This window comes from Pholis gunnellus (assembly GCF_910591455.1).
Source record: "Pholis gunnellus genome assembly, chromosome: 20".
Classification (NCBI taxonomy): Eukaryota; Metazoa; Chordata; class Actinopteri; order Perciformes; family Pholidae; genus Pholis; species Pholis gunnellus.
In genome coordinates this window covers 3,375,888-3,400,662 of record NC_136547.1, presented here as the reverse complement: position 1 = coordinate 3,400,662, position 24,775 = coordinate 3,375,888, and the positions used below count along the sequence as shown (strand labels likewise).

Sequence of the window (24,775 nt, the reverse complement as noted above, 5' to 3'; positions counted from 1 at the left end):
ATCAAATCTTTTTGACTTCAGCTCCTAAAACATGAAAACCACATATTGGAATTTTCTATTGAGGCGTTTTTGTGGGAGTAAACCTCTAAAACGGATACAGATGTTTCTGAATGTGGACTTTGTCTACGTGTGGCTTTTTAATCCACTAGTGCAAAAAAATTAAATTAAATCTGTGATAATTTCAAGCAAGTGTCTGAAATGTATCCAGTTGAGAGAATAATGAGTGGGGGGCCTTAAATCCTCCCTGTCCTCATTTGGAACTCTCTCTTCCAGTCGCTGCTGCACATTGCACCCGCTCAGTATGTGTGTGTGTGTGTGTGTGTGTGTGTGTGAGCAACCCCTCCAGTGGTGTGTCTTCAGCTGCCTGTCACAGGAGGATCTGGATTCCATCACTGGGGTTGCACTCAGCTTTGATATTCGAAAGAGGAGCAGACTTCCACTACGCGTGTGTGTGTGTGTGTGTGTGTGTGTGTGTGTGCGACAGAGCATGTTTTCAAAAATTCATGACAACCCTCAAAATAGTTGCTGTCAACCTGCTGGTGGCTCTACAGTTGAAGCCTGGTGGTTTTGTTGACCCGGTTGTGCTGGCTTTGTTCGTCTCTCTGGGTACTTTCTGGCCTAAATGAACAGAGAACAAATGACCTCTCCCTCCCTAACCTCCTCCCCCTCTCTCTCTCTCACACACACACGCATAGAAACAGCTTTCCCAAACAACAGCAGGTGACATAATAATTTGAGGGAGGCAGGGGGTGAGGGATGATGGAGGCCATTCACTCATGTACAGTATGCGGCCCCCGGGGCCGGCTGCTAATGAGCACTGGCCCAATTCAGGCTCAGCATACACACAACAGGACCCCCCCCCCCCCCCCCCCCCCTTCAGCTACATTGTTACGCTGTGGTCTGTGGAATGAAGAGCACAGTGTAGTCGGCCCCTCGGCTACACTGTTGAACTTCCTTCAGACATCCAAATGACTCGTTACACGTTCTCCTACAAGGACCTGTGTGGATACTTAGAACACGGGGCTGTTACTCAGCACTGAAGGAATTATTGTTAAATGTGGGGCTGCGATGCAAGAGGAATTAAAGGCCAATAGTGACGCTATTAACGACTTTGACCTCCGGCACTCTCCATTATAGGAGCCCTCACTTTCACTCCAGTGGTTTAAATGGGCTAAACTGTTCCTCCCTATTCCTCTCCTGTCGGACCATTGTTCCTCCATCTTTTTGTAATTATTTAGGTGAATGATTGATTGAAATGGACAAAATTCTGTAACATTTTGTCTGTTTATCTCTTGTTCATGTTACAGGTAGTTTAGGTTAGCCACCAACCAACACTTTTATCAATTATTTTTATTTTACTTTCTATTTTTAAAGTCCTAATATGACAAACAAGTTTTTACACTTGGCTGAGGTGGAACAGTTGGTCTGTTGATAAAGAGGAAAGAGCAATGGAAACTAACATGATGATGCATGAGTCATGTGACTTAATGTGAATACAAAATGTAATAAATAATAATAAATTCATGTATTCCAACAACACAGACAGCCGGTCAAACAAGCTGTGTGACTTGTAACTCTGCTGAGACAACGGTGTGCACGAGCATCTTCACTGAACTCACACAGAGCCTGTAAACTGTTCATTTAGCTCTCATTCACTTCTAATGCGTTAGGATTGTGAAACAAATAATTGACAAATGATTCTGTGGCACTTCCACTATTTAAACCTCATCTTACTATCTTATCTTTTAACTTACAAAGATGTTGACTTTTGTCTTCTGGAAACATTATTAGGTATTTCAATCATGTCATCTGAAGAAAAAATAACTGATTATTAATATTCAGGAAAGTTACAGTTAATTTGCAAATGAGTGTAAGGAAAACAAACATGAGCACATGAGGACATCCGTCTCCGTCTCCTTCAACATGAGCGCCCCTACCCCCCTGAGAGCGTGTCATGCTGTAATTTAGGAGGCTGGGCAGCTTCAAATTCATATCACGGTATCATTTTGAAACATTTACCATAACGGTAAATATCATGGTGTAATTGATTTTCCTAAAAATGTCAATATAAATGCTGCTGAAGAGTACTGGTATTGCAACTGCATGGCAGAAATCCATCTATCCCACAGTCACTGGAGACCGACAACACACCTTTACGCTTTAACAGATCGATGAAGTCAGAAATGTTGCAAATGTCATGTCTGAAATGGGTTTTTGAAACCAGAATGATCAAAGTACCTTTGACAACACACACACACACACACACACACACACACACACACACACACACACACACACACACACACACACACACACACACACACACACACACACACACACACACACACACACACACACACACTCCTTATTCCCACAGATAAGGGATGTGTCAGCATGAGGTCTCTTCAGGGGGAACATGGGGGGTCACTCAAAACACTCGGGGAGTAAATTGAGCCTTTTGTGTCTGCGTTCAAAGTCTCACCTGCAAATCACATTAGCAGTGTTTTTCTTCCTGTGCCAAATTGAGTTTTCAGCATCCAACCACAAACATCAGCGTCATTCACACCGCTAGTAGTCTCTGTGCTTCGTGTGTGAAGCTCACATCCAAACAAACAATACAGCGTCTAAGAGACAGAAGCAGCAAGAAGAGCCATCTTGTTATTGGCAATAACAAAGCAGTGCATGAGAATTCCACATTAAGTCACAATCTGAATCTCAGCGGTGACATGGTTGTGGTGTAAAAACGTTGGTGTGAACCAATGGCGGCCAGCTGGTGAGCATCTATGAGCCGAACTAGAGGAGTATCTGCTCTGTGGTGGAACACACTGTGGTTTATGTGGAGTGGACCAATCAGAGCTGGGAATGCAACACATTCAAAGTTTCACGCAATGTTGTGCAACTTCTATACAGGCAATGATGTCCGTTTCATATTGGATCAGTGTCAGGTTGGTTTTTTGGACTTGCTGTAAACTAATTAGCAGACAAATAAATCATCCTTTGATGAATGAAATACATAAATCAATGGTTGAAGTCTTCAAGCCATAGATACACATGCTTGCTATCTAATCATGACAGGTACAAATAGGATTACTAACATATGATATATTGTTTTTATCTAAAGGTTCGCTGGGGTGTGAAGTTATGAGATGACTATATAGGAACAGCAGCGAGCATCGTCTTGACCACTTTTCATCATGAAGTTTTGAATGAAAGCTGAATAATGAAGGGAAAATATGTTTTTTAATGTTTTGTTCCCCAAATGTATTATTTAAATTGCCATTATTTTCTATAAAGTAAACTCCGGGTTGGTTTGATGGTCTACACAGTATAAACCATGATAAGCTTGTACTGTACAAATCCTTTGTTGTTTGGAATGTGTGTTGGTTCAGAGCGGGCTGATTGCTCCCAGGAAGTGCTGCTTGAGATCCGCCCGTTGAAGCTTAGTTTATGCTTGTCGCAGTGAAGCTGAAGTGAGGCGCGCTGGCCACAAAATGACGTCATCAAGACCTTTTCTCATCTATGGAGAACGCAAGTGGTCGCGACGCTTGGTCGTGCACCTCTGAATTTAGTAACTTGGCGTGCCCGATCACGTGACTGTCACAGATATTTCACTGATTAAAACACTATTTACATGGATTATGTAAGATTATATAAAGAAGGACAATTGGTTTTTAATGCTTTGGAAACAGGAGGTCTTAAAAATCTATATTTGCATATATTAGCCAAATCAAACAGTTTACAGGATATTCAGCCTTTATTTCTTTCTAGTTTAATACTTGACTTGTGTCTTTACAGGACTTGTACACAGGTAATAAAGTAGTCCATGAATATGAGATATGAGTTTACAGATAATTACAATCCCTGCATTGTGGAGGTTTGCCGGTTGCACTCCTTGTCTTTTTGATTCTTCACAGTTCGTTCTGCCTTTGTGTGCGCTCGGGGCTCATTGCGCCAGTAGAAACAGTTTGGTTGTAAAGTGAGTTTGTCCAGCATCCGCCAGCTGAAGTGAACTGCAGTCAGTGACGACATGCTCGACTCAGTCTGCTGAGCAGTAGATCGGATGAACGTTTCTCGAGATATGCAAAGGAAACTCTCACACACACACACATTACTTGCTTTATAGCAGTTTTTTTACGAATGCTATGTTAAGACGATATTCAGCATCTTATGGCAAACTCCTGCTTGGTATCATCTGAAACTAAAGACAAAAGTTTGGATGTCTGACTGACAGCCCTGAATGATACTCTTGAAAGCCCTGCGCTGTAGCAGCTTGAGCTAACGTTAGCATCGCAGACCGACGAGCTGCTCTACAGCTCTGAATCCTAAAGGTCCCGCTTGAACATCTGATCAGCTTAAAAATGGAATATGACGTGCTTAAATTTGGACCAATTCACAACTGCTGACTGAGCTAGTTGTGTAAACAACGTGTAAATAGCGTATGGTTTCATTCTTACAGAACTTATGTTCACTAGCTGAGGGTAAAGGTCACCGACTAAATCGTTTTTAAAGACAAAATAGCACCCATTTAAATTGAGATAAACAAATGAGGAACTCTGTACAACTATTCAGCCATGACTGCGGACACATCCTCCTAACCGCCTTGAGGGAACGTTGATGGACACAATGAACCCGTTTGCCAACATGTTCCGTTATTATTAGTATTTTTGATGGATGCGTTCAGAAGAAGCAGCACACAATTTAAACTCAGTCACATCATGAACAATTTAAAAAGGATTGCTACTTGACAACAAGCAGTGATTTACAGCCCACATTCATAGTCAACCGCAGCTTAATTGATTTAGACAACTGAATACTGAACGGCTCGTCGTCGACATTCCAACAAAAGCAGACTTTGGCGTTCCCCATCTGTAATAGAACAAAACAAGAATACACACAAGCGAGGATACCGTAGATCTTGAACCAGCTTGGAAAGTGCCTGTTTTTCTGTTGTTACCAGTATGACCTCTAACAGCATGCGGGCTATTAAAGAGAGCTATTCTTCTCCACATATCAGAGTCGCTGCTGCTCCCGCTTCAAACGGAGAAAAAGCAGCGTTTCAGCTACGATGAACAACCTGGAAACAGCAGCCACGCGCACGAATGTGAGCCAGCTGCTGGGACAATAAGGAGAGGAATTTCACTGCACCCCCTTTCCATTTAACTGTAACATTACTCTGGGTTTCCTGTCAGCCAGTTTCCTGTGTGTGTTCATGTATGAGTGGAAGGAAGGAGTGCACATAACAGTGGGGCTTGACACTTTTTTTTCTGGGCATTTGCAGGTTTTGGAATGAACTGAATTGAGACTTTTCTAGATGAAAGCGGCTTATTGATCGATTCATTCATTCAGTGCCTTTAACTTAAGAGCCGAAGTGTTAATGAAAAAACGGGCTGGAGGGCGTGGCAGTGGATGGAATGAACTGCCCCCAAACACAGAAAATCATGCAAGAAAATGTTTATATTCCCATCTTAACTTGCTCTTATTTTTTTCGTACGGTGGGCTCGTAAGTGTGCTTCACGTCAGATTCAGCAAGCGCTCCTAACTTTAGATAACACAGATCTGTGAATTAGCATAGTTAAATCCCCAAGCCTCATAAGAACTCCGTTGAAGTCTTGGTTTCAGAGAACCATAAAGGAAAGTCTTTTAACCGTATCAGCAGCAAGGAATAGAGTGCTGCAGGAATGAGTCCTAAAATCCAGAAATGAGACAATCTTTTACAATTCCAGTTCCCCTGTCTCAAAGTCAATGTTTGTTCTTTTATGGGTTCTTAGTTACTATAAAACCTCATCACGCTGACTAGTCCTCCTTTAGCTCAGTGGTGGTGATGTGAAGTCACGCAACCTTGGTGTAGTTCGTTCATAGCCCAGAATTAGCTTGAGACTTCTGCCGATTGCATTTACCCTTCAGAAATCAGTAGCGAAGATTATCTGGCTGAACAAACAACAGCAGACTAATGTCACATGACTCCTACAACAGGACCATCCGAAAAATGTGTTCGTACCTTAGAAATTTGGTGAATGCAGCGAGTTCTCCTAAATCTCTTTGCATGAGAGCTTCTTGAATGAGGCCCACTGTTTTATCATTCTCAACCACACAGATATACAACAAACCAGCTTTAGAGAACTGTGAATATGCCGTTTTCATATCTGGTATTGTAACCGTTTCTTTCTCCCCTTAACTACAGTGAACTCGTCTCACAGCAAACACTGTGGTTTTACTCAGTAACCACACACACTGCATATATTTTACATCACTGCCAGCCATTTTCCACAGCATGGCGCAGCGTTTACTGTGCTAAAAAGTGTCTGCTCCTTTCAGAAAGCTACTGGTGGAAATTCATTTCACTGCAGAGACCTTGTAGATCCTTCAACCTGAACATCACGTCTGCTTTCATTGTTGATATGGTTGCCTCATCGTTGCAACTTCCAATTCTTCACCCAGTGTTGATTTGAATTCTTGAAGAAAACATTGTCAGTCGTCACCATTGTTTGTTTTTTTGCAACCAATGAACAGAAGTTACCATATTTGGATTGTGGAGTAGTGACGTAGAGACGCCGTATACGTCTCTGGTAGCGGCAGTGACCTGTCAATCACAGTAAGCCCCGCCCTAAAGCATACTCTGCTTTATGGTCTGTTTGACTCTAAATGGACCATCATGTACTAAATGAACATCATGCTGTTTTGAAGAAGACTTCAAACTAGAGATCGAGACCATAAACTCATGTTTACAATGTTTACTGAGGTAATAAATCAAGAGAGAAGTAGAGTCATTTTCTCATAGACTTCTATACAACCAGAGGAGTCGCCCCCTGATGATCATTAGAGAGGATGTAAGTACAAGGTGCTTCCAGATTAGCTATATATATATATATATATATATATATATATATATATATATATATATATATATATATATATATATATATATAGTCACTGTCAGGTCTCCAAGTCACATAAGCCTGGCCATGCACCGAGATACGCGTCATACATTTAATAAAATGAAGGCGTATGTGTTCTGAGAGACTCAAGAGTGACGGACTTCAAAAACAGTTATGTGGTTTGGCCGCTAGGGTCCCCCCCCCGCCACTTTAACCCGAGCGCACAGTCACACATGCTCAGAGCAGAGGAGCCTCTCGTATGCTACCGCCCTCCTTCCTGCATTCCTCAGAGCCGCGGAAGACTCCGTGGGGGGAGAGTTTAATGGATGGAGATCAAAGGTCACTTCCTGTGCATTGATTCATTGAGATTTGCCATAAGGAGCTGAGCATTAAAGGATCAACAGAGCATATGTGGTGGAAAACAGAACCCCCCCCCCCAACCCTATGCATTGTTATTTATCATGTAAATAATAAGCAGATAAACTACATCAATATATTTCAGGGCCTTTTCACAGAAGAGGATTGACATTCGGGGAGGGTTGATAGTGATCCCAATGCTAACAAACTAAGATGTAAAAACTTTCAGTACTGTCCTTCAGTGACATGTGAGCCAATGAAAAACATCCCTCAGCCTCTCTGACAGCGTTCACTGGGAGACACTGATGAGTGCAACATTCACTTGATCCTGATACAGAACCATATAAGTATATAAGAAGTGGAGGTAGTCGTCATGACGTCCCCAATTGGTTTGAGGACTATGGTTTTGAAGCCTTGAGTCACCATCTTGTAGCCCCGCCCTGAAGCATACTTGCTCTATTTGACTCTAAATGGACCCTAAATTACTAAATGAACATCATGCTGTATTGAAGAAGACTTGTGATTGAGACCATAAACTCATATTTACAATGTTTACTGAGGTAATAAATCAAATGCTAAGTATGGTCATTTGACAATAGACTTCTATATAATCGCAGGAGTCACCCCCTGATGGTCATTAGAAAAGAACGCAAGTTCAATGCACTTCAGCATTGGCTTCACTTTTCAGACCCGGAGGTTGCCGTCTGTACAGAACTTATATTGTCTGCCAGACGCTTCAGACTGACTGTGAGGGAGACGTGAGCAGGATTTAGGGAGAGGAGCAGCGCTGCTTTGTTTCTCTGATGGACTTAAATACAGCTTTTACTCCTGCCAGAGGAGCTGAATGCAGGAGTGTCTGAAATGATGTGTATGTCAGTCATGGAAACTTCAAACACTGTCCTGGAATTCACAGTCCTTGTAATAAATGTCTTTTAATCTGTCATTTCAACAGAATTTGGATTTCGCTCCACCCGCAGACTGCTGCATAAATGTGCATGGATTATCGCACACAAAAGAAAATATGGAGACATATCAATTTATATTGATAAGTAAAGTTTATCCTACTTTCGGGTGTGTATATGGTTATGTAAGGAGCCTGAGTGGCCTGTCACATGTTGACCAGATGTAAACTAGGTAACATACACACACAACAGCCACACATCCAGGAAACCTCCGGAACGCCTGAATCCTATCGGAGAAAGAGCAGATGTCAAACACACACACAACTCCAGATGGTAGAGTCTGTCTTGCCCCCTCATTTCATATTCAATTAGCAGAATCAAGGGAGGAGGCAGACCTGACCTACTGTATCCTGTGTGTGTAATGGGAAATGACATGATGAGGGGCATATTGCCACAAAGAGTGAGGCACAGAAGGGAAAACGTTTTCAGCTACAGTCAGTCAGGTGTTTAAATCAGGCCACAACCTGAAGAGTGAAGCCAATGCAGAAGTGTCATAAACTTGCATTCTCTCTAGTGTCCACCAGGGGGCGACTCCTCTGGTTGTATAGAAGTCTATGAGAAAATGACTCTACTTCTCTCTTGATTTATTACCTCAGTAAACATTGTGAACGTGAGTTTATGGTCTCAGTCTCTAGTTTCAAGTCTACTTCAATACAGCATGATGTTCATTTAGTAAAGTATGTCCATTTAGAGTCAAATGGACCATAAAGCAGGGGATGCTTTAGGGCGGGGCTTACTGTGATTGACAGGTCGTTGCCGCTACCAGAACCGTATATATGGCGTCACTACATCAATCCTCCGCATTTCAAATACGGTGACACCGTTCATCGGTTGCAAGAAAGCTGGCGATAACGATGTGTCTAACTCGAGGCTTCATAATGGCAGTCCACAAACCATGTGTGTCACATGAGTGATGTCACGATGACTACGTCCACTTCTTATGTACAGTCTATGGTTCTACAACTGTCTCTCCGTTGCTGCGGGAGCTGGTCTGGAACCCACAGGCGGGTCTTTCAGCTCTGGCTTTTCAGTTGTGTTCGCCAAAGAGAGGTGAAGTCCTTACCCTTCCAGTGTCCCCCATGGGACTTTATTTTGGAAAAAACATGTACAGTGGTCAACGGCGAGAAAAAATAATCATATGATCCCGTTTGAATTGTGCCATGAATTACACATATGATGTTTGTCAATTTTAAAGAAAATGTTGCGAGTCAAGAAAGGCGAAGGTTTGCCATAGTAGTATCGTTTAGTTTTGTGTGAAACCGCTTAGTGAACTACATCTATCTTGCACACTGCACGTCACTAACACTAGCTAGCTAGCTAACCTAGCTATGTTCCACACACAGATGTAACGTTAGCTTACCCGATGTGTTTTATCCATCGAGGAAAGACCAGTTGTCTAACTTAAGAAATTTCACAGCCTCACACTTCAGCAGCTTTAAGACAAACTGCGACATTCTCGATGTGCAAAATTATCTTTTAAATTAACAAACATCATATGTGTGATTCATTGTGCAATTCAAACAGGATCAGAAAATGTGTTGTCTCTCATCGCTAACTACCGTACACATTCTTTCCCGAAATGGGGTCCCACCGTGGTCTACCGGATAAAGAGGGACTTCACCTCTATAGTATGACTGTGTGCTACGTTGCTAATGGTGTACAGCTAAACTGGTGCTTGTGAACTTTGGTTCAGCAGTACGACCATCAGTGCACATACCGTTTTTTTTACCGATGGTTTCAGGTTAACTTCCCCAGGCTGGTTGGGTGGGCCTAAACTTGGATCTGCAAACTCTCTCCACCTTTCAATGCTATTCTTTGCCCTCCTGAACAATAACCTGAACCCCCAGCTGCTCTAGCAAAGCTGCTGAATGATCGCCATCTCTCTGCACAAATGTGCCTTTAAACTGTGTCAATGTGAAGCAAGGCATTGCTGGAAAAAAAGCACCTTTTTAAAGGCAGAATTGGTAATCTTCTTCAAAAACCTCTTTGATATTTATGTTGAAATTCTCTAAAATTCAAAATCACATCCTGACAGCAATGAATGAATCATATTCATAAAAAAAAGTACTATTGCAGGACTGTAATAAGCCCATTCAATCATTTCATTCGGCCTGCTTGTAATGATTGGAGGGGCTACCTACCTATCTGATATTCTACCTGTTGACAATAGAGTTCTATTTTGGCATTATGGGAAAAGCAGTACAACAAAAACAATATAGAATTTATTTTGTAACGTTATCTTAATCTTGTTATGTTTAATATCCCTGGTATCCTCTGTGGTCACAACCCGGTCAAGCCAACTGTAGCACATTCTAAATTAAATGGAAAATAAAGTTTGACTGTATGCAATTACAGCTAAATTGCATTTCTTCCTGGAGTGCTTCGAAAGCATTGGTTTACAAAGATATTCATTTTGGGGGGAGAACGAAGAGATAAATATCCCAAATACAGTATGCATAACATGATAAAGGCACTGAAAGAAGACTTTCAGGAAATGAGCAGAAAATGTAATTAAGACTGCGATAGCCCTCTACTTACTTCTAGAACAATAAATAGCTCTAGAGACAACAATTCAGAGAACATTAAACATCTTGACAAGAGACGTACCGACTGCAATTCCTAGCTGATTCCAATATGCGATATTTGAAAAGTCTGACCTGCTGATTTCGATCTTCTTTGTAAGAACTATAATTGACAGCAAGGCTTATTTTACTGCCGACCTAAAAAATGATGTCAACTCTCCCAAAGTCAGTGTAAACCGCCAAACATTCATTATCCGTTTACTTTTACCAATAGTGGTTATTTGCAGAAAACACACAAATCAAATGATTAAGAAATAAAAAGATTAAAATAAATTCGTAGTAGTTTAAATGATGTATTATGAGTTGCTTTGAACTAGCTAGTGTTAGAATGTCAAACAGGTCATAATCACTAATATCTTCAAACAACTGTAATTAAATTAAATTGTCTCGATTACATTCAAACACATCATGATAGCATTAGAATTTACTTTCGCCCCAATATTCACTTTTACTGAATAGAGCTTGATAGTATCAAAAGCGAGTCAATGTAACCTCTGTTAACGTTAGCCGTTTATCTCCGTGCTGCTGGCAGATGAGGTCACTGCAATGCGGGGGAATTAATTACAATATAATAAGTGTCTGATGAAGTTAGTTGTTTCTTTGTAGTACGTTTTTTGGATAAACTGTGGGAACTTGTTAAATTTAACAACCAGGCTAAGCTAACAACTTTGCTATCTTTACTTTCCCCCTTCAATATAAAAGGAACACTAATGTGTTCCTTTTGGTTCTGTGATAAAGTTCAAAAGATGGATTTCAAATGGAATTTTAAAGTAGAATTTTAACCAAAGATCTGACTCAAAATGTTGGGAAAATTAGGTACCCAAGTGGATGGCAATTTTATCGGCAATAGTTTATAAGAAGCTCAAATTGCAAAAGTGGAAAAACAAGGAAGGATACAAACATTAATAACATATTACTTAAGTATTAAGAGGAAAATGTCGGAAGACAGCAACAAAAGAAAAATATTTTACAGAATATGGAGCTCAATTTATGAAGCTTTGTAGATTGACTGGAGCTGCAATATCACCCAGCATCCATACAGTTTACGAAAACAATTGTATTAGACATGGGATGATACGACAATGTCATTATTTTGGCCCAAATATTTGCAATTCACAATATAATCCCGATAATGATCACAAAATGCATAAAACTCCTAAACGGCACTAATTGCAGGAATACATTTATCTTACATTTTCTTAAGAAACAAATATTCTTATTCCATCTTGGAATGGACTGATATTTGTTTTGGTGAAAAACAAATAATCTTATATAATCATAAATCTTAAGGTGCCTCTGCATGAATAAGAATGAAATAAAACAACAACACTATTGCATGATAGACAGATAATCCCTCTATTTTTAAATCAGATTCTTTTTTACTTGAGAGCCTTTTTCGAGTCACTCAATTGACATTATTTTGCGATTATCCAGATAACGGAAATTCACCACGATCTTAAAACGTATTGAGTGTATGTATCACAATCCAAAATATATCGTTCCATCTCTACTTTATATCATCAATATGCTGTTCTGTTTCTCGTGTGTGTCTGCTGGTTTGACTGCAATGCTATATCTTTTGGTTAAAAAAGAATATATACAGAATACTTTTTTTAGTTTGAGACAATGAAAGAAAATAACATTTATTTTTACCATCAACTCTTGAAATGATGAAGGCACTTTGGTTAGTGTTAGGAAATTCATCCTTTGTCACATGTTTACTGCGTTTATTTCTCTTTATTTATATTTAGCCTTGACAAAACACTAGCAACGGGTTGCCAGTGGGAAAAAAACATTATATTACATAGTCAATTCAAATAGCTTATACCAAGGGATAGCCAAGAAATTCAACTCTGTATGCTGCACTTTAATCTTGTGTTCACATAACTATAATTAGGTTTGCGGGACTCAGGCCCATGCCTGCTCACAGTGGACATGGAAAGAAAAGGGGGCTGCCGTTCACTTCCCTCCTTCCCCTCCTCCTCTGCTTTGAGGAGGCAAAATTGGTTCCAGATGCATTCTCTCACGGCTATCCTCCATAACCGAATCACAACATGAAAGAAACAAAGTTTTCACAAAACCTCGGTAGAGAAGTATGGAATGTAGGCATTTCTACACAAAAACAAGTGTGGGGAGGACGTCCCAAAAGAAGTCGTTATCTTCCTACGGGCAGACCACTTTCCACATGGTGTAATTTATTACACCTTTTTGGGGACTTTGTGAGACTTGCATTACTGTCACAAGCCTTTGGGAGACAATGTGCACCCCAAATGACGATCTAAAGAGCTGTGTTGCTTTCATGTTCCTGGCAGATGTGTCAGAAGGCAAAAAAAAGAATTGATGCAAAGTGATATTTATCCAGAGCAAATCCACATCCTGCACCCATGTGGACTGAAACATCAAAGACCTACCAGCCAGCATGTTAGACCAATTTATAACCCTGCCTGTGTGGAGCCCCTTCTGATAAAACACGAGCCACGGGAAGCTAAGATACACATTAGTCAAAATGATATTAAAGAGTGGCAACAGCTGAAGGTCTCTCACCAAATGGCTAAAAGAAATGTAGCAACAAAGTGCAAAGGGGCAGCTCCATGTTGACTCAGCCAATTAACAAGTGAAAGCAGTTTCACGGCCAGTTGTCCAACAGCACCGACACACACCTCTGTGTGTGCCCGACTAGCTCAACGAGTCCGAGAGGAATAATTAGCACCTCGAGAAGCTAAGAGAGACACATTCTGCTTCCATGCGCTGGTTTCTTTAAGCAGGCAGACTCCAGTGAAAACGGCCGGCAGTGTTTCGTCCCAAGTCTCCTGTCTTTCTCCCCTAAGAAAGCTAGGGAAACGTGATTTACAACTAAACCCTATAGCTACACACGTGTGGCACATATAATACCTGGTATTAATTAAAAATAACTCTCTGCTCAAAGTTTGCCAGTGCTCACGAAAGTAACGGAGTTTTTTTATGGTGTGAGAATGATATGGGAATAAGGCGCCAACAAGTTCAAACATTACGTTTTTTATGGAAGTAAATGCCTTTTGAGGGTATGGCAGGGATGCCGAATAGAAGAATGGATCCTATTTATTCTTAAAATGTCTGAAAAAATAACCCTAGAAGCTGTGTGCATTTGCTAATAACCGGAGGTCTAAACGTGCTAAACTCTTCGTGGCGTTTGGCATCGCGGTAACGGTCCTGTTTCACCTTTTTTCCCCGATATGTCAGCTCTGTTTCTGTCCTATCCCCGGCTATTTGACACACAAGGAAACGAGTTACTGTACTTTCAAAACTCTTACAGCCCACCAACAGTCAAACATTAGAGGAGGGAACCCAACGGGGAACGCGCATAATAACTACGCCATAGTTGACCGAAAACTTCAAAGGCTCGTCCTGAAAGATGTTCCTGATGTCATGAAACGCTCCACAGGATGCTAACCCGATACGTCGCGTTCTCCGAGACAGACAGAGCGTCATGCTAACATTCATTCCAATAATGGATTAACTCAAGGTATTGTCGCTTTGCTTTTCGGCAAAAGTACACACGTAAACATCACCACGAAATCCCTTCAGATAATATCACAGACGCACGCTTTAATTCAGCGTTCAATAAATACACTAAACATGAATAAATAACAACTTTTACAATTGTTTCCCCCGTTATTCCCACAGTCAGTTCCCACCTAGACGCTCCGTGGTGGGCGGTAGCTAGCGCTGTGTACTACCAGATACAATGTATACGTTTTATTGAAAGAAGGTTTCTGTACGTTTTGTTGCCCGAATTTACCAGAGGAGGTTTGTGATTCAGAAGACGTCGCGACGACTAGTCGGCGAGGTGTTCAACTTCACTAATAAGCAAGGCAATATCACATTGTAAGATTTGTGAATGGAGTTTGGCGTGAAGTTGTTACTCCTTCATTAAGAGCGAAATCTCGGGCTAACGGGATGGCAGCTGTCAGTGAATCAACAAGTTCGTCCCGACCTGCAGTGCATGAACGACAGATGGCTTTAGGCTTGAATTATACACCGTTCTGTCATTTTTCAGCAAGTTAACCAAATGCAATAGAGACGCAGACGGTATAATGGACACATGACATACAGCTGAAAGCAAAGACACGGGCGGACTCACCCTGAGCTCGGAGCGGCTGGCAGTAAAAGTTGACGGCGAGGAAGAAACTGATGATCTGGAAACACACACGCATCTTATTGAAATCCTAAAGGGCATCGTGGACAAGAAGACATAGAAAACACTGGTGCTGTGACATGCTCCATGAATCCCCTGTTAACTCTCTCTCTCTCTCTCTCTCTCTCTCTCTCTCTCTCTCTCTCTCTCTCTCTCTCTCTCTCTCTCTCTCTCTCTCTCTCTCTCTCGCTGTCCACAGCTTCCAGTTGAGTGTGTGGACCGCAGAGGACATGCGCAGAACGGGGGACGAGACGGTGACCACCACCCGTCAGGCTTTTTGATATAGATCCACACAGTTCATTCGTACTCATTAGATTCAAACAGATGTAAGAATATAAGACTGAGGGTTTTAAACACCATAAAAAGACAAATATAATATGTCCTGTCCAAGATGGCAGCGTAACAAGTTTTACAACAAAAAACACAAATAACAGACGTAAACAAACAAAACAGAAAAAAGTTTAAAAATAATTTTAAATCATTTTTAAAATTCACATAAAAGAGACAACAGATGTAAAACAAACCAGCAAATTGCACCTTAGAAGGATGGAGAATCTAAGAATTGTCATTCAGTGTCAGGACCAGTACATTCAGTGCTCAAATGTTAATCCTGTTTTTGGAATCTTGCATGTTTATAAAATAATCTAGTTTAAAATGTCTGTAGCTCACACCAACATGAGGCTCCAAAAACGTGAAAAACGAATTTTGTTTGTCAACAACATAACGAGGAGACATTTTTAATGAACTTGTCTGCAGAGTTACAACGTTGTTCATGCAGAACATATCTGCATTTGTATTTTTTTTGTTTCTGCAATATCTGCTCCTGTGCTCAGGGCAACTAAATCATGGTGAACCTCTTTTTGTGTTTCTGTAAATGATGGTCTGCATTCGTACATCCACCATCCACCCCAACACTGAAAACGTGCTTCCCACTCAACACAATCCAAGGCTGCAAGTACACTTCCCTCAAAATCTCTTTTGGCAGAACAAATTACTAGTATGAACGTTCTAGGAGATTGCACACAGTGTCCTTGCCTAATAAGCATAGTTACAGTACGCAATGAGTCAGACCAAATATTAAACCAATTATATATAAATAAATACGATTAGAATTATGGCCGTCATTATCGTGTCCATGAATACTTAAATATCACTTCCTGTAAGTACAAAAGGAAAAATGAGTTTTTCTTAACAGACTGTACAAAGAAAAATACATAATGTAATGTATTATGCATTGACTTTAGATTCTCTGAGCAATCAACAAAAAACAACCTAACTTGTGATTCATTCATTTTCCATAGACGCGTAGTCCCATCTACAGTCACAGGGGAACTGGAATCTATCCCAGAATGCAATGGAAGAAATGTGGCTCGGTGGGTAGAGCGGTTCGATCCCCGGCTCCTCCTGTCCTTGAGTGAGACACTGAAAGTCGACCGCTTCACAGCAGCTCACTGCTCCTGATGCTAAGGATGGGTCAAATGCAGATTTCATGTATGTAATGTACGTGATGATTCAAATAAAGGTAAAGTTTAAGGCTGCTGGTCCACTGAGCTCCTTTAACACTCAGCCCACCAAACACGTGCATGTCATGAATGAAGAAGTGGTCACCATGACGCCATCAATTGGTTTGTAGGCTGCATTTTTGAAGCCTTGAGTTTGACATTTTGGGCCGTCGCCATCTTGGTTTTTGTTCATCTTGGGTTTTTTTGCAACCAGAAGTGACACGAAGGGGTGGAGCTAAGTACAACTGAAAGCTGGAGACAGTTTTAGGCAACCAAATTGTCACACAATTTCCTTTCATGAAGTGAAAATACACTGTGTAAGGGATAAAGTTATAAGATACAGACAACTCCCAGACCGGACAACGCCGTGGTAGCGACCTGTCAATCACAAGGTAGCCCCGCCCTAAAGCATACCCTGCTTTATGATCTGCTTGACTCTAAATGGACCATCATTTACTAAATGAACTTCATGCTGTAATGAAGAAGACTTGAAACTAGAGATTGAGACCATAAACTCATGTTTACAATGTTTACTGAGGTAATAAATCAAGAGAGAAGTAGAGTCATTTTCTCATAGACTTCTATACAATCAGAGGATTCGCCCCCTGATGGACATTATAGAGGATGTAAGTACAAGGTGCTTCCAGATTAGCTATATATATATATATATAGTCAATGTCAAGTCTCCAATTCACATAACCTGCATGTCTGGAAACTGGAACACCCAGAGGAAATACACAGAGACAAAGTACTCAATCTGTATGAATCTCTCAGAGATCTGTCACTTTGATACATACAAAACAGCTTGTGTTCATTTAGCATTGTTTCACTAGAAGGAGGCACTGCTTCACTGTACACAGCGAGACGGCACAGTCACCACGCACAGGCACAGAGCTCCTGTCAACGATGGACCACGAGACATTCCAGGAACATTTCACAGCCGTGAACGCATCAGATGATCAGTGTGTGTTCATGTATCCACCTGCCCTGCATGTCGGCTGAATGTCACCATAAAGATTGCTGGACTTCAAATAAATGCAAACATATCTTTAAAATCTTTGAACATTACATCTGTAGTGTTTTATGATGTGTGATTATGTATAATGGTTAAATCACACAACAAATGAAATATTGCCACGTGAAAAATGTAATGGAGATAGTTTGTGATACTATTGATCTTTTCAGGCAGTGGTTCTCATGACCTTTTGGCTCGGGACCCCAAATCACACATTGCATTTGTCTCATAGACTGTATATAAAAAGTGGACGTAGTTATCGTGATATCGCCCATTGGTTTATAGACTGCGATTTTGCCATGCCAACTTGGTTGTTTTTTTACGTTTTTCTTATTTTTATATCTTTAACTTTTTCAGTCTCTGTTACAAACTCTCAAACCAGAGTTGGTGATAGTTGGAACAGTGGAAAGACTAACAAAAACGGTGTTGATGAGTCTTATTTTGTTTCTGTAGAAGTGTGTTTTACGACAATCAGCGAGGTAAAATGACTGGAGTCTGGTGGCTTTGAGAGAGCCTAATAATTGTATGTTTTGCATGTAAATACATTGTAATAATTCTGCAAATCTCTGTTGATTTTATTTATTATTTTCAATACGCATCACATAGCGTGTGTCGAAAATGAGCGCGTCCACCCGGGTGTCATGTTTCCATCTCTGCCCATTGAAGCTGGAGCAGATGAATACCTGACACAACTGCGGAGTCATTTGTCCGGGTAAATGGATGCCGATTGTGGAAACAAAAACCAGATGTTCGTGTGTTTTTTGTCCAGTGGGGAAGGGGCTCAAGTTGTGACCAGATCATCTATAGAGTGATTATCTTTGTCTTATTTGAAAACTTTTTAGAAGCCTGAGGATTCAAAAAAAAAACACATCCATCTGAAAAATGAAACCTAATTTGTGTTAGAGAATTTTTTATTGTTTTTGTCCTGTTGACCCCTTATATTTATCTTGCGGCCCATTGGGTTGTTGTGACCCACAGGTTGGGAACTACTGCTCAAGAGAGTGATATTGTGCTTGGTAACAAGTGTAAACATGTAGCTCACTATGAACATGAAAACTCCTTAAGATACTTATGGTATAGGATACTTTCATAATTACTTTAATAAATACCAATCCACTACATTTATCTCCATGAAAGTCTTTTCAAAAATGTTTTTACAAAGTAATGTTAAGTTAAGCCCAGGTATCGCCATCAGTATCGGGACTGCATCCCTAGTTCAAGCATAAGCTTCAGCATTGTACAGTAAAATGAGCTGCAAAGGTAATGTCTTGATATTAAGTTTCTCATGGTCCACTTATTATCTATGTTCATGAGCTTTCGACCACATCTCACAGTCTTTATTGCTGCATGGAGCTGCCATCACATGACCTAAGAACAGTCATTCACATCCTACCACAAAACCATCCTCGACAACTCAACACACCTCATGACAACTGAACAAGCCCCATCCACTGGTGAAGACCATGAAGTGTGGTTGAATGCTCTGGAAACAAAAGTCAGTAAGTGGACCATGAGTTGAAATGAGAAGATAACCATTCAGTTAAGACGGATATGGCGGTTTGCCAATATACCCGTCCTGTGACAGGAAGTGTGGGCTCCCAGTCTGTCCCCTCATTGTCCCTCTTAATGCCCTGTCAACAGGACCAGGCTGCTTTTTGTGCCGCCCGGCCGTCAAACAGCAGGGAAATCTCTGTCCAGAGAGACAACCCTCTTTTGTAACGGGTCAAAGGTCGTGAGTGTGGAGGATGTCAGGGGCTGGAGTCAGCGCTTTGTCCCCCATGTGGCTACATCATGCCGCTGACAGGCATGAATAGTGAGGGGCCCCCTGGCAGCAGAGAGGAGAATGAATCATGTATTCATACAGATGTACTGAGGTCATCTGGGTCCTTTGAGCTAAAAACATATGACATGGTACTCTGTGTATGACAAGGTAGTATACTATTACCCACTGGAGTATTACATTATCTACTCTACCCTAATATCGTATACTGTATTTATTATTCCATTAGCCACTTTAATATGACATAATATTCCTTTACCTATTTTAATGAGACATATACACTTGCTTTGTTTATTGTAGCATATTCACTGAAATACAAGTTATTATTCTTTCTTTTTTTAACTTTTCTTATAGGGTTTTTGCAGAATTATAAAACATTTGTTTCAAGTACAATTGCGCTTGATAATGTGTCATCGAGGAACAAAGACCAGGAACAATAACAAGCAACACATAATCATGAGGATGTTCAACAGCACATCGTACTGTCCCGTAAGTCCCGACTGTACTTGGTTCCACGTCATTGGCCTGTCTGGACTGTCGTGATTTTGATGGTGGTATCCTAGTGGCCTAGAGGAGACTCCACTCTGTGCAACCCAGGCAGAGTCCATGACCTTCTCCTGACTCCCAGCTTCAAATGGAAGCTGCCAGTCCATCATTGTTTTAAGGTTGGGTGGAGAAGGATGTGGCTCATTTAAGCCTGCAGCCATCTTTGAATTGTTCTACCACAACATCGTTGGGGTTGGCAAGAGTTTTTAAATGATTTAGAACAGGCATTCCCCTCCGTTGATGCTGTGCCACCACTACCACCACTTCACACCACTCGCTATTTGCTTTGAAGTTTCAATTTGAATTCCTTTGTGTTGGAGCCTTTGCTACATTACATGTAATCTGGAGCACTGTATTTATCTGCCAATATCTTGTATTTCCCACCGATTAAAAAAAAAAATGCACACACACACATACATACATCTGCCCACGGCAGCAGCTCATTGACCAGCGGGCTGGAAGAATAAAGTGTCTGTTGAAGAGAGAGTCTCTTGTTTGCAGCCAGAGCTACAGTGCAAACCCTGAGGCTCCATCCATCACAGATTGGCCAACTGGCTCCCAGCTTCAGCATAAAGCTTCATTGTCATGGCAGATGTAGTTAGGCACCATGAGGAGTTCAGTGTTGTTGTTTTCCATTAGGTCCGTCTTTGTCTCCGCCAAACAGATTTTTATTTCAGTTATTACACAGCTTTACAGATGTCCGCCTGGGAGTGTGTGTGTGTGTGTGCGTGTACGTGTGTATGCAGCCAATATCAGCCTTATACTAAAGTGTAGATCCAGTGATGTCCGCTTTTCAAATGAAGAATATGATGTATTACTTGGAGGAGGTTGATGTAGTCTAAGGTCCGATTATTTCTGCTCACTCACACCACCACTATCTGTGATGCTGAGGGAGGTAGCAGAGCTACAACCAGTTGAGTCATGAATAATACACAAAAAGGGTGCGATGTGGGGCGATTGTTCCTCTACGATAAATCAACCCTATCTCACGGAAAGGCGTAGTAATAGCACTATAGTTCCGTGAGTCATTATTACGCATTTTAGGTTACGTGTTTATGTAAAAATAATTTGATACGGCATTAGCATACTTTTTTAATTCAAGTATTGATATTGGCCTCAGAAATCCAGTGTTGGTTTGCTTCCAGTACAGTATGGTTCATTATTGTGTTATCAGTGTATTGGGTTTAATTATGTCTGATGTTGGGGCAACATACAGTTGCTTAATTATACATCTAAACAGTTGGAGTTGTGTTTGTGTCTCCACCAAAAATTGGCCTTTTTAGCTGCTAAAAGCGCTGATTTGTTCACCAGCTAGTCTCTAACTGTGTCTGTAAATTTGTTCCAAAAAGCGTTTTTGAATAATAGATTGATGGGTTTGAAGCATCGTGATTTCAAAGAAATATGCCTTCTTAACAGCGCATTACGGTTGGTGGTAGCACGAAATGTGTTCGAACCACAAAAACAATGCCAATGGAAAGACAGTTATGATCCTTTTTCAACGGCCAAAGCTAGTGACATAGTATTAAACAGTGAAAAAAACAAGACCACGGACCGGTGTTTGTGTCTCATAGTGTTATGTTATTGTGAAGACACGTTCGTGCCATTTTTCCTAAATGGCGCAAACTGCCTAACTGCAACAAACCTACTGCATTGGATAATTGTTGTGTAGTTCTCTATGCATATCTATGCAACACCAAATAAACATGAAATCAAATAAACCGAACGTACGTTCTGTTCCCTAAACCGTTTCATTGTTTCCGTGGTGCTGGCACATCATTTTAACACTGTTCGTGCCGCCACCACGTGATGCGCAGTTAAGAGGTCGTCGTCATTTCACATATTTCTGTGTGACCATGCAGGTTGGTTTGTAGGTGTATCAGATGCCAAACAACTGCGAATAGGAAGTCTTTAGAGAAGAGCAAAGGTATAAATGATGAAGGAAACTCAAGAGTAAAAGCAGTGTGCCTTAGTCCATCCACACACACAGCTCACTGATACAACAACTCACAATGCATTTCATTCTGTTTCAGGATGTCTGCTCTGTTCACAGTTGATCTACGAGCCCCAGTGACGCTGCTGCGAGGAAGAGTGTACTGTGGAATCAGTCACATGAGATGGTGGAACGATCAGCTGTAGAAGGATCTTAACAGTCACGGACACACATGTGTTGAGTACGCCGTCCTGTGGCCCAGAACACATTTGCGTACACGCTGCAAAATTAATGTGGCTCTCTCTCCATCTCTCTAATAGTTTAGGCTATAAACAATATTTTATTTTCATCTCTCTAAAAATTCAGCCAATAAGCAACATTTTCTCTCCATCTCTCTAAGAGTGTAGCCTATTTACAACATTTTAGCTCCATCTCTCTAACAGTTTAGCCTATTAGCAACATTTTCCCTCCATTAAGCCTATTAGCAACATTTTCCCTCCATCTCTCCAATAGTTAAGCCTATTAGCAACATTTTCCCTCCATCTCTCTATAGTTAAGCCTATTAGCAACATTTTCCCTCCATCTCTCTATAGTTAAGCCTATTAGCAACATGTTCTCTCTATCTCTCAGCAGCCACGTGACAGCTGAGGTTAGCAGAAGGCTAAGCTAAACTATTAGCAAAATATTTCTTTGCATCTCTAAAACGCTTCGCCGATATTGTAGCTCGCAAGAGCTCGGAATCAGTTTGTCATCTCAATATATGCAATACATTTTCAGGTTGGAAGTTGTGGCACCACCAACAGAGCATTATGTGATTTTTGATGTGTAACTCTAGCCACTCTCAGGTGATTCGTGTAGGCTTTCAGTTTGTTTTGCCTCTAGCTAACACTGTGACATAATCATGACGCCAGCACAAAAAGGGTGTGTTCATCAGCTGAAAGCCCTCTATTAGTACTCATTGTAATGTGTTAAAAACACTACAATGCTACCCCATATGGTATTTTAACTAGTGAAGGCATGTTGGACTTATCTGCCTGTCCAACAGATAGACCCCATGTGATGTGTTGGTGTGTGGGGCTTCCATTCCCACCTATGCAGTATCCAAGGTGTGTGTGCAAACAACCTCAGTGCTATCTTTTCTTGTGTGTCCCTCAGGCAGCATTGCATGGTCTTTCACCACCTGTCAATGTGTGGACACACACATACACCCACAAAGACTCAGGCCTGGGTTACACTGAAGGTTTGAATGGAAACCAAAGCAAACAACACCTGTCAAGTTCACACTAGCTGCTCGTGTACAGGATGTGTTCATACTACCTCCGTGGTTGAAGTGGCACACACGCACGCATAGACACTGAGTCAAATCTACAGGGTGCATTGGAAAGTATGAGTGACAGAAGGAGAGAAAGAGGAGGCTCTGTCAGTGTTTTGGTGTCAGCCATGATTGATGGGAAACAGGAACATATGGTTTGCTATTGTTAGCCAGTAAATCACCCTTTACTATTGAACTGTGTGCTTAGTTTCCAGGCGTTGGGTTTGACTCACAGTGCCATTAAATGTAGAGTGAAGGAAAATAACATGAGCCACCTGTGGCCCACTCAGCTGAGAGCACTGTGTGTGTGTGTGTGTGTGTGTGTGTGTGTGTGTGTGTGTGTGTGTGTGTGTGTGTGTGTGTGTGTTGAAGTTCGATACTCAGATGAGCAAATGCCCTCATAAATACATAAAGAAACATGGGTAAATTCTCAAGTGATTCAATCAGATGAGTATTGAGTGACAGGTGTCACTTATAGTGACGAACCCACGGACGACCCAACTTTGCAGCCATGTGAAATGTTTGCTGGAGGTTAAATATTGAACTTATCACAGTGACTGGATAGTGTTAAAGAGTAGGAGCAAAGAGACAAAACTCTTTTTGCTTTTTGTGTAAGCCGCTGCTAGATGGAGCAACGATAGCCCTGCCGCCATTTTGGATTGAAAACGCCCATGATCTGTGGCCATAGATGTATAAAGACACTTCTGAAAATCCGTAGCATCTTAGTCCGCTGCTTTGTTGGATTGTGTGTTGATCCTCATTCTGGTCACTACCCCCATGCAAACAGATCTTGCAACAATGGCAGTGAAAACATGGTGGCATGTTTCTAAACTTGTCTTGTTGCAGATAACAGATGTATCGTAAGAGAAAAGATGAGAGATAAGAAAAGTACTTTAATGATCCCACATCGAGGAAATTCAATTGATGTATCTTAATAACAGATAAAGTTCAATTAAGTGCTATTTTTGACTGGGACTAACACGTTTGCCAAGGCGACTTTATAAGGTGCTAATATGTCAGAGTTAAATTTACAGTATTTTCGTAAGTTTGGACATGAATTAATAATGCTTTAAGCTGCAATCATTCTTGATTTTTTGGCCGACTGCGGGCAGATGATGGCTCATCACATGGCTTTTGTGATAACACACATGTACACATTATGCAGTTGGACTCGTGTTTTCCCACCTGACAAATGTATCCAATATTCAATGGGTGGGACTACACAGGACTCTCACCCAGGAGGCTGCTGTTCATGTCCCGTGTGAAACCAAAATGAATCGTTGACTTATTTGAATTTACGTCCGTAACTTTACTTGTGTTACAGACGTACTTTTGAAAAGCAGAGTCATGATCTTTTACTAAACATAACAATGTAGTTTGGTTTTGTTTCAAATCATAATGTTAACAAGGTGAAGGAGAAAACTGTGGAGACCCCTGCTGAAGACTATCCACTATTGTTTTTAATTGCACAATGTAAACTCCCCCCTCATTTCTGAAGCCCCTAAATTCTCAAGTTAGCTTCGGCCCTGCAAGGCTGAAGGTCTGTCCCACCATGATAATGTTCATAGCACTCTAAATTCTCATGACCTTAGAAATTAGCTAGAGAATGAAGGGAGCTCCAAATAGATGATGGATAATATCTTCAAACTGCTTCCTTCATTGTTATGTTGAAACATATGAAATATTATTGATATGCAAACTTCCCACTGGCTCACCTGCATTTGAAGCAGCTCAACATGA

At 41.1% G+C, this 24,775-nt stretch overlaps 1 protein-coding gene across 1 annotated transcript in view; it reads right to left on the bottom strand.

The window, feature by feature from the left end:
- reck (reversion-inducing-cysteine-rich protein with kazal motifs) overlaps positions 1 to 15,034 on the bottom strand; it is a 61,687-nt gene extending 46,653 nt beyond the window's left edge. Inside the window, exon 1 of the mRNA XM_079181225.1 lies at positions 14,897 to 15,034. Coding sequence (XP_079037351.1) covers positions 14,897 to 14,969 — 73 coding nt within the window. The 5' untranslated portion in view covers positions 14,970 to 15,034. The remainder of the gene's footprint in view (positions 1 to 14,896) is intronic.
- Between the last annotated feature and the right edge of the window lie 9,741 nt (positions 15,035 to 24,775).